A 14,906-nucleotide genomic window follows, 5' to 3' on the forward strand; every position below is an offset into this window, starting at 1 on the left:
GATATGGTCTGCCGAGTGCAGTACTTGCAAAAGATCGCAAGTCAGCTTCCCTGTGCTACGTCTGGCGGCGCTGCCACGTATAATTTGACCCTGTAAACTTTAGTGTGATAGAAGTGTCGTGCATGAACTAAAACGTCACAAGCAACGAGGCTGCGAACTTCGATGCACCTTTGTAAAAGTGACCGTGAAAGAGCTTATATACCCATCGTTTACATAGGTGTTTCGCTCAAAACGTATTATTAAGACTCGTCTCACCCCTTCACAGATTGTTTCAGTAGATTCATATCCCCATAATCTGGCGAACTAAGCACGAATTCCCTTCGTACTTGAGCACAGAATCGATATACATTTGTCTAAGTTATTTCGCCATACAGCGCACCTTTGACATTAGCTTCCGGAGCACCTTCGGCATTCCGGCAATCGACTCGCCATTCGAACGTGCTTGAATCAACTCATTTCTTTTTCCGATCGCGAAACAATTGAAGTAACAATACATTTGAAAAAAGAAAGTAAGTTTCCGTTTGCGCAATATGCCGCGCCGTGACTTTTACCAGCGAATTCGGACTCCAAGGTACGGCGAATTAAGGCGAACTGTTCTCTACCCCGTGCCGCGCGCGAGAAATTGAGGCCATAAAATCATACTCGAGCCTCGGGCTTTGGGACAGCGCGCGCGATCCCGCTTTCGCTCTCGGCTTAGTTCATGTAATATTCACTCGGCGGCGCAGGCAACGCACCACCGCGCCGGGAATCCGAAAGACTCGGCCTCGCCGCGTTATAGTCGGGGAAAGCTCGAGCTCGGTGTCTGAGCGTGCGTATATCTATATAAACTTGCGACACGCATGCACGGGTCGACTCGGCTGCGGCAGCGTAATTCGGTTTTCGTGTTCCGTCGAGGAGCTTCGCTTGTTTCTCTACAAGTCTTCTTTGTTAGTTCAGTCATTCTCCGCCAGAGGGTTGGCGTCGCTTCGTCATGTGCTTCCCGTGCAAAGTGGCGCCCTCTGCATACGCTTTGGGCACTATTGTTCTCTTTTTAATTTTTTTTTTTACGAGTACGGCGAACAAGTGCAAGTAATCTGCGTGCAGGTGGCTTTGTTCTTTCTGGTTCTTGAGCAGCCGGCAACGAAAGTCTCGGAGTATCGTTTAAAATGAAAGGAGTCTACTAATGCAATATCAGCTGGCCGTCGCAACCGAAGCACGTTGGAAAAGTAAATGGATTGGTGCTTCCTCTGCAGGTTCGTGCCATGAGGTTCACCTTTTCGCGAGGTACGAACGTTCAGCGTTTGCGCGAACACTTACTTTTTTCATGCCAGGAGCCAGGCAAAGGCAGGGAAGCAGCACCGCAGTTTCAAAGCGAAGCTCTCTTTACATAGCACTCCGTGGTTTCGCCTTGGTCCGTCGGTCGTTCTGTCGGTCAGTCGCTGGTCGGGTTCTAGAAAGGCAGATTTGCATTCACATAAAAAGAAGAAAAAGAATGAAGCGCCTCCGGCGGAGGAATTCACACCTCGGCCTTCCCTTCCTGTGACTTCCGTGGCTTGTATAATTCTGATTATACCAAAAAACACTGCCAGACACAGTGCTTGAAGTCAGTGTGAAGTGTCAATACTCGATGGTTGACACACGAAGCAGCTCACGAAATTATATTACATGCTGCCATTAAGTGCCAAACCTTGAACTAGGAGCTTTCCGAATGTGCTTCCTTCAACATTACGCTCAATGGCACCGCAAACTGTTATGTCACGTACGTCATGATTAAATTCGCAAAAAGGCGCGATTAATCACAAGACCTAAACATGCAATCGAATTCTAGTTTTTGAATATCGACAGCTCTTTAAAACTTCGCAGAGCTGCTAGCATTCAACCATTAAAGGCGGAGAGGTGCCCCCGTGAAAGAGATTTCCCAAGAAGAAACTTGTCTATCGAAGCGCTCTGTCGCTTTTACGCTCATTCACCGCCTAAAAGGGTCCCTTCTGGGTCACTTAGAGTACTTCCTTGCTATTAGCCCAACGATGACAAATTGCAGCTTATTAGGGCCGTTCAAGTAACACATCGCTCAAAACAGCATTTGACACGACAGGAACTCCATATACGGGAACGCGCCATCCACGCGCAATCATTTCGACGACATTAGCACAATGAAGTCAGCTCTCCCCACACTTCAGAAATTCCACGTGGCTTCCATTTAGCTCCACCGGATCCTATAGAGTCCGTGAAGTAATATGTACGGAATCATTAATTACGACCGCAAACACGTCGCGCTAATGGTCTCATTTCACGTTTAATTGCGTTCCGTGTGACGCGACTAATTTTCATTCCGAAATCTACGTCTGCAGCGCCGGAAACAGGCGCGACGCTGTCGGCGCCACCTCCTAAAACAAATAGCCCTAACGTGGCGCCACGACCCGCCGCCATTTTTGATCGGCTATTAAGCGCGCAGAATACACACACACACCTGTGAGGAGTGCGGGCCGAAAGAAGCGCTCGCGGGTTCTCCGGAACGACGGGGCGATTATTTGCGTAGGCAGTGTTTTACAGGGGAAGCAACTATCGATGATTTCATGCCACCCCACCCCTCGCTTTTACCGTGCCGCGTCGTCTGCCCGAACCTGTCCACTTCACTCGCGCGAGCCTCGAACGCAAGCTAGCGGCAGAGAGATAATAAGACCCCTGCTAAAAGCGGAGGCTCGTTAGTGGCGCGAGATCCTATCGTCGCCTACGTCTCTTAGAAGCTTCTCAAATGGCTGAGCTTTCTTTCAAGATGGCGCCCACTCCGCTATCGCGGCGTCGCTGAAGCGGCAGGGAAGGGGGGGGGGGGGGGTGGCATGACGCTGGGGCGGTTGCTGCTTGTCCGCTATCGTCTGCTGCTTCTTCGCCTACCCGTCGTCTGCTCGTTTCGCTTTAATCGAGGGGTGGCGGTGGTGGCAAGGTTTGGAGCGCATTGGGCCACTTTTGCGAACGGGCGGTCGTTGTTTGTCTTGGCCTGAGCACACACACACGCGCGAGTTGTTCCGGTCACGGAGCATGCGCTTGGGAACGATGTTTACAAGTATGGACATACCGCAGGCTTTCTTTTTTCTTTTTCTTTTTCTTTCTTCTGCATTTTTCTCCGCACAGGAAGATGGCGCCGCGGCTTTCGCCCCCACCTAGCGTGGTGGCCGTAGGTGAGAGTCTGAGTAGTTGGAGCCGCCCCTGTTTCGCGGTTTCGAAAGCGGCGAAGAAATCAGCTACAAACTTTTCCCACCTTTCGCCGTCTCCGCTGCTCGTTTGGTACTTTCTAGCCGTTGCTGGCGTGGCGTCCGGCCCACGCCTCTGCATTCTCTTCCCAAATTGCTATCGGCCATCGGTGTCGGGGGGGGGGGGGGGGGGGGATCGGCCTACGGGACCGGATTCGCACTCACTCGCCGAGGGTTTCCTCGCTTTTCAAAGATGGATGACTTCGAAAGATGGTACTCGGTCGGCCGGTAGGGGGTGCGAGAGTCTTCGTGCGATGCGCGGGGAGGTGGGGGAGGCTGAATAAGATCCAAGTCAGTGCGTTTTAAGCTATCTTCGTTGAAACAAACAAAAGAAAAGCGAATTCCCATGACGGACCTTTGCAATTAGGTTGCCGCGTGGTTGCTCCTCCAGAATGACGTGCCATCGTCTCACGTGCATATGGACATGGCAGCTCGTGTGTGGATTTGCTTTGTGGAAAGCAACTGTCGCGCATGTGCAAAGAAAGAAAGAAAGAAAGAAAGAAAGTTTGAGGAGAAGGCCTAGCCTGTCCTGGTACAATAATATGCAATCGGAAATGGTTGGAAGTTGACAGCCAAACGTTGGCCCAGCAACGTCGGGAGTTCGTTTCTCCAGATAGCCTGCGGTGCGCTTTGAGGGGTAAGTAGAATTTTTAATAAACGACTAAATCGGTTGCTGGACCCTCACGCGAGTGACTCTGCTGTTGCAAGAAGAAACCGGAGCGCCTCGTTTTAATCTTGTTAGGTCGAAGCTGCCAGTGTCGTGACGTTGAGAATTAATGAACTCCATATGGACAATATATCCTGCCAAATGCATTCGCCTCCGCAGGAGCTGCAAACGCTAAAGGCGGCCGACAGCGACTTCCTTGGTCACCTTACATGTCGCCAAACACCTGTTCCTCTCGAAAACCATCGACGCCAAACCAGTCAGGCACTTGAAAGCAGCACTGAATCTTTTTGATGTTGCACACTCCGGTAAGCTAGCTCGGAAGACTGAGTACTTGCCATGGAGATAAAACGGACGTACGGGCAGTGGGTACTTGGAAACGCCTACGTACTGAGCTAATCGACGTCTGCTAATTATCTTCCCGACTCCAGCCTCAGGTAAATGTATTCAGGAGAAACTGTCTCTCTTTGCTCGCGCGGCCGAAAAGCAAAACAAGAATGCGAGTTCTCTGTCCCAGAGCAACCAGATGCACTTTGCGCCTCTGGTTTCCAGGATGATGCCAGAGGCAAACGCACTTAGTAATAGCGTTCGGAGTGATTTACGCCAACCGGTATGCGCCATACAAGCAGAGAGATAACGGCCGTGCCGGTTGGTCATTACGCTTCGCACGGCCTGCTGGTTAGTTAGCAGTCCGGTCAATGCGGCGGCGAGTCCGCGCAGGCCAAATCCTGAGGGTTAATGTCCTCCAGCGTCCCTTCTGTCCGAGGCGAGGGCAAATGGCTTTTGGCGCGAAACGTACGGCTTCACTTGCTTGCCGCGAGGCCCCGCGGTACAATTCGTCTTGCGGTGGCGTCGTGCGCAGCTTTGTGGCTTTCGGGGGTCGAGAGATAACCAGAAGGCCCGCTCGGACGCCGCTATACTACGGCCACCACGATCTCTCCTACATAGGGCAGCGTCATCTGCCAGCGGCCGCTCTTCGCTTCCTCTCGAGGCATGTACGAAACGACGACATTTCGGGATCGTATATAGAGGCGGCGTGGGAGGGGGCCTTCTATGCCGCGTCAGGAGGAATTCGCGGACCTTTCCGTTTTTCTCACAGATCTCCCTTTCGCGGCGTCTCCCGTATTTATTACCGGCCGTAAAGATTGCCCTTGCTGCGATGTTCTCCGTACGTACCGCCTGCGACTCTCCCGTGAGCCGCCCGATCTCCTTGCTGTATACGTCGCACAACTACCGTATTCGCGCGGCTGTTACCCGTGCGAGAGCCCCCGCGATTCCCCGATTAACTCGCTTCTCCCGCTTTTTCCTCAAAGCTCGGCGAGCATGTAGGAGCTAAGCGTGAAAGCGTTGCGTCTTTCGCTGTCTGAACCCTGACGCTGGAGCCGGACTGGCTCTCCAGCGTCGGGTTGTCATTAAAGTGTCACTGCAGAGGAATATTTTGTACCTTTGTTGCTATATTAGGGCTCATCAGTGATAATAAGAGGAGTAAACATAGAGCACTGACGACATGTACGATTAATTGTTGTTAATTAGCACCGTAGGTCGGCAGAATAACTATAAACTCACTCACACTCATGTGCACTACTAGCACCAGGTGTGTCCAGTAACGTCAGTTCTTTCTGTGTTTGACCTTGATTGCAACGCTCTGTACGTTTCCTACTTCAGATTAACGTTAAGCTTAGGTGTATCAGTTAACTGTTCTTGCGCACTAACACAATTACCGCTATTATCCGCGGTAATGAAGGAGAGGTGCACGTGGTGACGCCCGTCCTCGGTTTCCCGCAACACCTCGCTGTGACGGCACGGTTAATTTTTGGGGTGTCTGCTCTTCTATAGAACTCTATTCGCAAGGAACCACTACGTTTTATTCTAAAGGAACCAAAGACACGACTCTGCAAGTTTCGAGAACTTTTTCTCTTCCAAAACGGCCTAAACAAGAGAAAACATTTTGAAAGCTGTGACGTCGCACTGACGTATAAGAAGCCGAGATTTGGGCGCAAAAAAAATAAAAAATATTGGAGAGACAGTTTGGGCTTCGTTTTCTCCGCATTTTCTAGACCCATGTCCGAGAAATTAATAAAAGTTGGGTACTGGACTAATATTTCACCGCTCAAACTGATTTTGATGCTCATGCTTAATGTGCCTTTAAATTTTTGTACGAGTTTTCTGAGTTTTCATTCGGTACCTCCAAGATATTGCCACGTTCTAGTAACGGTAAGGAATCAAACGCTGCCGAGAGCGTCAGTTGAAAATTTACCTCTCTACTGGGCGACTTTGTGCACAGGAAAGCAAGCAGCACTCAAAGGACAACGACAGCGCCGAAAGCAGCTGCTGGTCTTCGAATCTGAACTCGCGGTTCAAGTACGACCGCTATCTATGCATGCACCGCTGTAAATTCTAGAGTAATAGCTCGTGTACCTCCTTAAAAGTACGACGCCATTCGCGTCGCGCACGCCCACGAATTAGACAAGGCTATATCGCCATAGAATCAGCAGCAACACTCAATAAATTTCGCGTACCGTATCTATGGGCGCGACTTGCGCCGTGAGATAACTTGATAACAGTGGTAATCCTGTTGTTACGTTTCGCCTACAACGCGCGGTAATACCGGCGCGGATGCAACGGACGCCGGGGCTTTGTCAAAGCGGCGGACATTTTGGCCCGTTCGAAGCCGCCACAACGCCTCCCCGCCAAGCGTGTCCAGGCGTGTTTCAGTGCCACGTGTCTTCGTGTGTGCGTGTGTGTGTGTGTGCCCTCGCTTGTCAAAGCGCGGCAGCCGGGGAGCGGAGTTCCCCGAATGAGGAGCCTGGAGGTCTCTCGGCTCAACCGTTCGCGCCGTCGTGTGGGCGGGTTGGCGATGCGTCACTGCACTCGGTTCAGCAGGTCTCTCGGCTCAACCGTTCGCGCCGTCGTGTGGGCGGGTTGGCGATGCGTCACTGCACTCGGTTCAGCAGGTCTCTCGGCTCGACCGTGCGCGCCGTCGTGGGCTCATGCTCCGCCGTCCCGTGACCTTCATCCCGTGACCTTCCCTTTTGGACCGCGACGCCGAGAGTATAAGAGCAGCTGCCCCCGGACGCCAGGAGAGAGGCTCCGATTTGTACTGTTGAGTTACGTGCTCTCCCGTCTCTCCACTTCGGTCGAACTGACCGGCCGCTCTTTTGCTATGTTAGAATAAACAAGTTGTTCTGTTACCAGTCTTCTCTTGCTTTGCCGGGACCTTCGGATGCTTCCAGTGCCCCAGGCCGCCAGGCCAACGCTACCCTTGGGGCTTGCGACCCATTGGCAATAACGGGCGTCAGCACCGAGACCCCAACAACTCGTGCCAGCGGTGCGATTACAACACTGTGAAAAAAAAAAAAAAAAACGGACGCCGGCAGTAAAGCAAGACAATAAGCCCTTGGCAATGTTACGACATTCAAATTGCTGCGAAAGACGCAGTGGTGCCCTCCGAAAAATTGGATTCTAGCTTATTGCCTGCTTCCTCGGGGCTATATACCCTGGCTTCCAAACAGGCACGTACCCAGGATTTTTTTTCGGGGGGGGCCCACCACCTCCATCATCATCATCATCATCATCATCATCATCATCATCATCATCATCAGCCTGTTTTATGTCCACTGCAGGACGAAGGCCTCTTCCTGCGATCTCCAATTACCCCTGTCCTGCGCCAACCGATTCCAACTAGCGCCCGCGAATTTGCTAATTTCATCGCTCCACCTAGTGTTTCGTCGTCCTCGATTGCGTTACCCTTCTCTTGGTACCCATTCTGTAACCCTAATGGTCCAACGGTTATCTAACCGGCGCATTACATGACCTGCCCAGCTACATTTTTTTTCCTCTTGATGTCAATTAGAATATCGTCTATACCCGTTCGCTCTCTGATCCAAACCGCTCTCTTTCTCTCCTAACGTTATGCCTAGCAATCTTCGTTCGATCGCTCTTTGCGCGGTCCTTAACTTGCTCTGAAGTCTCTGCCCGATATGTCAGCACTGGCAAAATGCACTGATTGCACACCTTACTTTTCAATAATAATGGTGAGCTTCCAGTCAGGAGCTGGCAATGTCTGCCGCATGCGATCCAACCTATTTTTATCTTCTGTGAATTTCCTTCTCATGATCAGGGTTCCCTGTGATTAATTGACCTAGGTAAACGTACTCCTTCACAGTCTATAGTGCCCGACTGGCGATCCTGATCTCTTGTTTTTTTGCCCGGCTATTTATCATTATCTTCATCTTCTGCATATTAATATTTTACCCCACTCTTACACTCTCTCTGTTATGGTCTCCAATCATTTGTTGTAACTCGTCTGCATTGTTGTTGAATAGAACAATGTAATCGGCAAACCGAAGGTTGCTGAGATATTTGCCGTCGATCTTTACTCCTAAGCCTTCCCAGTTTAATAGCTTGAATTCTTCTAAGCACGCTTTGGAGAAATTGTGTCTCCCTGTCTGACCCCTTTCTCTATAGGTATCAGCCTGCTTTTCTTGTGTAGAATTAAGGTAGCTGTAGAACCTCTGTAGATATTCTTACGCGAAGGACGAGTCAGTAAGACGAGAAACTATTTACAGATTATATTTCCAACAACGGTTGCAGCGTTGACCGGTTAGATTCACAGCGCGAGCCCAGTTCGTTCTTCCTCCTCTTTTCTGGAGTGATGGCGCCTGCGCGCCTCGTTCAAACAAACAAGTACCACACGCATGTAGCAATATTTTCCAAGCTTCTTACGTAAGCGTTCTGTACTCCTTGAATACGTAGTGCCTCTACGATTGCTGGTATCTCTACTGAATCATATGCCTTTTCGTAATCTATATAAGCCACATAGAGAGGCTTATTGTACTCTGCAGATCTCGCGATAACCTGATTGATGACATGGATGTGATCCATTGTAGAGTATCCCTTCCTGAAGCCAGCCTGTTCCCTTGTTTGACTAAAGTCCAGTGTTTGGAGATTATTTTGGTAAATATTTTATATAATACAGGGAGTAAGCTAATGGTCCCATAATTTTTCCATTCTTTAACGTCTCCTTTTTTGTGGATTAGTATAATGTCTGCATTCTTCCAGTTTTCTGGGACCATTGCAGTCGATAGACACTTCGTATAAAGAGCCGCCAGTTTTCCAAGCGTTATGTCTCCTATACCTTTGATTAAATCGACTGTTATTCCACCTTCTCCTCCCGCTCTTCATCGTTTCATGTCTTCCAGGGCCCTTCTGACCTCATCGCTAGTTATAGGAGAGTTTCTGTATCCTGTTCATTACTGTTTCTAAGTGAGGTATCGTGACTCCTCTGGGTACTGTATACAGATCAGCTTAGAGTTTTTCCGATGCTTTTACTATATCTTTGAGATTGCTGATGATATCAGCAATCCAGGATCAGCCTAAACAAAGAAGGTTGAACTAACAAAAGCAGCAGCTATGCGCGTGACGGTTGAATAGATGGTGACAACTGAACGCATCTCGAGTTAATCGCGCAGGTGCGGAATCTATGAGAAAACCGTCCTTCACATTACAAGAAATGCCGATAACTACCGCCATCTAAAAAGAGTGAAAAAGGCAGCATAATGCTGACCGATGAACAGCTGCCAAGTCTCAACATTGATCTGGCGGCGCTTTAGGAATGTGTGAGGAGTGGTGGCGTGGGAGGGGAGGGGGGGAGGGGGTACGCCATTTGATTTCGGGGGGGGGCCCGGGCCCCCCCGGGCCCCCCCTTGGGTACGTGCCTGCTTCCAAACATCTTCCAACGTACGCGACGGCTTTTACTAAGCTCTCTACCGTTGCAATTTGATCGCATAAGACGCGACATATGCAGAGTTTGTAGCCGTAGTATTCTCGCAAGTTTAATCTCTTTCGAGTTTCGAACTCGAAGACGAGAAAGCACAAACTTTAACTTACGACGCGCGCCGTATAACTCTGACGGCAGTAATCGTGGAACGCGGCAATCATTTCGAACGAAAGCAGACTCCCAAGCCTCGTTTAAGGTTACGTCACCCGAGAATGCGTAAAAGAAGCGAGTTCATACGGTATACGACCGGACATCTCCGGTATATCGCTCTCTCGCGCGCATTCGCTTGCGTGCCGGAGGCAGTTACGTCTCCAATTCAGAGATCTTCTAAAAGCTAGAAACCTTGCGCCGGCATTCCGTCGTATATTCCTTCGTACGTTCTACGCGCTCGGAGGTGAGACCGCGGTGAGACTAACGATTGAACCATAAGCGATAAAACTGAAGGAAAGCACGCCGAGCCTAGACGGTTTCGTAGGAGAAAGCTCGCGACAAAAGAAACACAGCGGCCTCCTTACACTGCGCCTGTCCCGAATGTGGAAATGAGATATCCTCATTCGGCTGGCGACTGCTCCCCTTCTTCTTTTTTTTTTTTTTTTTTACGGCTTAGCCCTCACGGCGCCGCGTCCGACGTTTTGGGCATTTAATCACGCCCCCATAAATTGCCCGCCGGTACGCGTAGTTCTTCGTTGCTTGCTTTTATTTCTAGTTCGCGCGGATGACGGCAGAGGGCGCGGCGGCGGCTTGGGGTGTCCGCCATTGCGCTTCGCGTTCATTTGTACCGTTCCTGTCTTTCTCCTCCCCCACTTGATAAACGCTTTTAATGACGCGCACGACGACTGCCGAGGCGTGATAGATCGAACTTTTATGTGCGCCATCTCGCGGGAGTCGGCTGTAACGATTCGCTACTTAGAACCGGAGGGGCCGAGGATCGCTATATAGTATACGACTATACGGTCATAGAGATAGCCGACTTTGTGACTCGCCAGTTCGACCTCGCCTATCTGATATACCTGTCAAAAGTTGTGAGAAGGACAGTGCTCGTTCTCCCGAAGGTCCCCCTCTCCCTCGTTCTGCAGCCCCGCCGCCGCCGCCACCGCAGAAGCAGCTGCGAACCCGCTGCATTTATCACCGTACGATGACTGCTGCTTGCACTGTCATAACTAACTCTGGTAACATCTTTATTTCACCCGCTTGACTGGCTTCGTTCACGCGCGGGATGACCCAGGATGGTGTGGTTTAAATGAGAACGCCGCTGTTTAGAAAGTATCGCTAAAACGCGTGTGTAGAACGTGTGTGTGTGTGTTTAGATTTATGTATGTATTTATTTATTCATTTATTTTACAGGCTACTGCTCTTTTATATAACATAATTTTGTGTAAATGGATATTCACGTGACCTATATCTTCAGTGGCCCGATAGGTCTGTATCGGCATAAACATGCACTGATCGGGAAAAGCCATAAAAAACAAGTCTTCGTTTATTAGCAGGTTCCGAAGCGGCTCATGACGTTTTTTTCACCAACATTTTCAACATGTCGCGCACTAAGAAAGGAAGCAGGCATGTCTTCGCCCGGTGCCTAGAGGCAGCCTGTGTTTGAACCCTGGCTGACCGGTATGGTCTCATTGCCACTCATAAATACGGTATGATGTGGTGAGAACAACCGTAAAAGGACGACCGACTTACATAGACAGGTGGACTAGAGAACTAGAGATCAAGGTCCTCGATTCCCTTATTCTCTTTGTTCGAAGTGAGGACATGCGCCACATAAGAGCGGGCTGTAATATTACAAATTCGTCGTTGACAATGACTTGTAGTTGTCAGGCAAGCCGAAGATGCCACTAGAACCCAAGGGTTCCTGGGGTGATAAACTCCTCTGATACTTGCCGTTTTCAAGAAAAGTTGTTTCATCATCATCGTCGTCGATAAATGAGCAATACCCCTTCGCTGATTGCATGGTTTTACTAGAGTGAGATGGACTTATTTCAGTGCAAGATGTGTAATTTACTGTTTCGTTGTCTCTTCACAACAGGGCCATGCGGAAGGTACCGGCTACGACGGCCATCTTGCTAGCAACCCTGGGCATAACAATCACGGGTGAGCATGCCGTCTAATGATTTATGCTCGGTCCCAGTAAGCGCTGAATTTTCATTGCGATACATGCATTCAGCACCTGCGAATCATGAACAAGAAAGAAAAAAAATACTGAGTGGACCACGGGTATAGACGCGTTGCTGCGAACAGTATGTACAACTGAAACCAGACGGCGCCACCAGTCTCATGCACGCCTGCGTCCATTTGTGGCCTTGTGTGGAGCCGAAGCGCACGGCCAGTGGCGGCTGGGCGCTGTGTATACTGCTGATTGTCAGCTGCACTCAGCAGAATGGGGCGTTTGCCAGCTCAAGTTTGTAGAAAAGCAACTTTGCTAGTTTTAGAAGCCGGCTTTTCCAAGCACAAGTCCGCTCATAACATCCATCCATCCATCCATCCATCCATCCATCCATCCATCCATCCATCCATCCATCCATCCATCCATCCATCCATCCATCCATCCATCCATCCATCCATCCATCCATCCATCCATACATACATACATACATACATACATACATACATACATACATACATACATACATACATACACACACACACACACACACACACACATACATACATACATACATACATACATACATACATACATACATACATACATACATACATACATACATACATACATACATACATACATACATACATACATACATACATGCATGCATGCATGCATGCATACACTATGACTTTTGCGTACACTATTTCTTCGTGAACTGGTTTTGTGCCATACCACGGTGCGCTTGTGCGAGGGTGCGCATATCGACGAAGCGACGCCCCGAGTTTTCTATCTTTTTTCTTTTAATTTTGACCCCTTTCCCACTGATTAGGGTACCAGGGCGGACGTGCGTCTGGTTGACCTTCCTGTGCTTCCTTCCATACTTTCTCTTTCTTTCTCTCTCTCTCTCTCTCTCTCTCTGTGTTAGAGTCTACAACAGTCCTCAATATTACTAATACCAGGGCATGATGTTCCACCTAGAGACATTATCCAGTGCTCTCCCAGAGGAGCTACGCGCCTGTCCCGCCTCGTCGTTGCTATAGCAACGTCATTTCGACGCATCATGCACATCCCGGTAAAACGAGCTTGTTACTTCCAGCACATTTATACAGGTGCCTCCGCACAACTTCAATTAAAGTGCCGGCAATAACCGAGGGCTGAAAGTGCAGCTTGTTACCAAGCCGTAAGCATGTCAGGCTTGTTCGCGTTCCTTACAGTTGCGTAGCTTCCAGCACAAGAGCTACATTGTTCAACGGCCGGGCTTAAGAATGGTGGCGAAAAAAAGAAAAGAAAAAGAAATGCTTTATTCGTTCAGTCATTTCTCTGTCTGAAATCTCCGGCCGGGCGCCCATTTCTCTCTAACTGCCGTGCGGACTTAAAAATTTTTGCGAAAGGGTCGTCCTCGTTTTACGTCCGACATGGATACGCAACTTTCTCGCGACAGCGACAACGCTTGTAACTACGAGCGCATTATAAACATTAATGCGCCGCGGCTCTTTCTTAAAAAGCGAACACTGTGATCCTCACGCGGTTCTCGTTCTGCAGTCGTGAATAAACGAGCTTTGCGTGTGGGGTTCGTGGCAACGGCTGCTCGGGAAACCCAAGAAGAAGAAAAAAGAAAGAAAGAAAGAAAGGAAAAAGAAGGCGCCGTTATGCTTTGTCTAAAGTGCAGTGCGGGAAAAACAGAGCACGTGTGGGTTGGGGGAGATCATAAACCGCGAGCAATAATTGAAGACAGGCGCTGCGGAGTCATGCACAGTAATGGCTAGACGCCCCGAGCGCCTGCGTGATGTGCCCGTATCCTTCCGCAAGGACGACCGAAAGCGAGCCAGCGGATACCGTATTCTAGCGCGCATTGTATGCCCCGCATGCAAAACACGAGGTAGCATTAATGTATATTGCTTAGGTATATATTATCAAGTACCGAAGAGACATATTTTCGAACTTTTAGAACCTCTACGGCACGCTTCTCGCACCTAGATGGATGACACTTCGCCAGTTTGAAGGTCTGGCGTCGTCGGCGTTATTGTGACGTCATGACCCGGAACGAAATTTATACTGACGTCGTGTAACGTAACGCTGCGTACGTTAATTGCAAGCATGGATGACGCAAGACTGGGATTATTAGTTATCACTGGGAGAAGATTTTGTCCTACAGTGGAGACAAGTTAAGTTGATGAGCACAAGGTCCCGTGTTCGATTCCCGACCTCAGCGGCCGCATTTCTATGGAGGCGCAATGCAGGCACGTTTCTGTACTTTGACTTAGCCACGCGTTAAAGAAACCCCTAGGGTTTGAAATTATTCCACAGTTCCCATTTTAAGGCGTTCCTCGTAACTCGCTGTGTAGTTTCGCAACGTCATTTCGCACGATCTATATTTAGTTCATCGCGAAATATTTAGGCGCATCGCGCTGTAGCAGCACTCCGGGGCTGTCATTGAAGGGACAGAGGTGCCTCGGATGTTGTCGACTTCGAAAATTAATGCTCTTAAACATAGGCGTCAGGCCAGGTATGCAGGTTCACTGATGCGCGGTAATTTGTAGCAATAAGTCTGGAGAATAGGCAGCTTGACTGGTGATAAGGAAGGTGAACTACCGGGAAGGAGAAAACGTTACAAAAAAGTGGCTATGCTGTGTTAAACGATAATACTTACAATATTTATTAAGTGCCGCCTCAAATGCACAGTTTCACTGGTGGGCTCGCGGAATTGACCGGCTGTCCTTTATTAGAGGGGGTCCATGGGTCGGAAGAGATTTGTAGGTAAGGATTGCTTCGTGACCACAAAAGGAGCGAAACTTCTTTCAGATGGCTCTAGTATTTCCCATGCGGCCTCCATCATCGCGTTTATGTCCAGACACGAACGTTTAGAGGTGGCGCTCGGGCGCGTTTATTACCTGCTTTTCGCTGGTGCGTGCAGGCCCACTTTTAAATTCCAACCGCCTCCGACTTGATGTCTCTCTTCGTGCATGTTTGCTTGCTGGCGTATGTTCAGCTTAGACGGTTGCCGCCGTTTTGTTTTTAATCATACACGCAGATAATTATTCGGAGAGCGGGCTGCATGCACGTTATGTCACGGTTGCGTGCGGATCCCCGTAGCGTATACATCAGTACGCGTATATATATATA

The 14,906-nt window shown here is 49.5% G+C and overlaps 1 protein-coding gene across 1 annotated transcript in view; it reads left to right on the top strand.

Annotated features, from left to right (window-relative positions):
• The window catches only part of LOC126539258 (lactadherin-like), a 65,780-nt gene that overhangs the window by 23,044 nt on the left and 27,830 nt on the right, over window positions 1–14,906 (top strand). Inside the window, exon 3 of the mRNA XM_050186036.3 lies at window positions 11,703–11,767. Coding sequence (XP_050041993.1) covers window positions 11,707–11,767 — 61 coding nt within the window. The 5' untranslated portion in view covers window positions 11,703–11,706. The remainder of the gene's footprint in view (window positions 1–11,702; window positions 11,768–14,906) is intronic.

The sequence above is a fragment of the Dermacentor andersoni genome, chromosome 11 (assembly GCF_023375885.2).
Source record: "Dermacentor andersoni chromosome 11, qqDerAnde1_hic_scaffold, whole genome shotgun sequence".
Lineage (NCBI taxonomy): Eukaryota > Metazoa > Arthropoda > Arachnida > Ixodida > Ixodidae > Dermacentor > Dermacentor andersoni.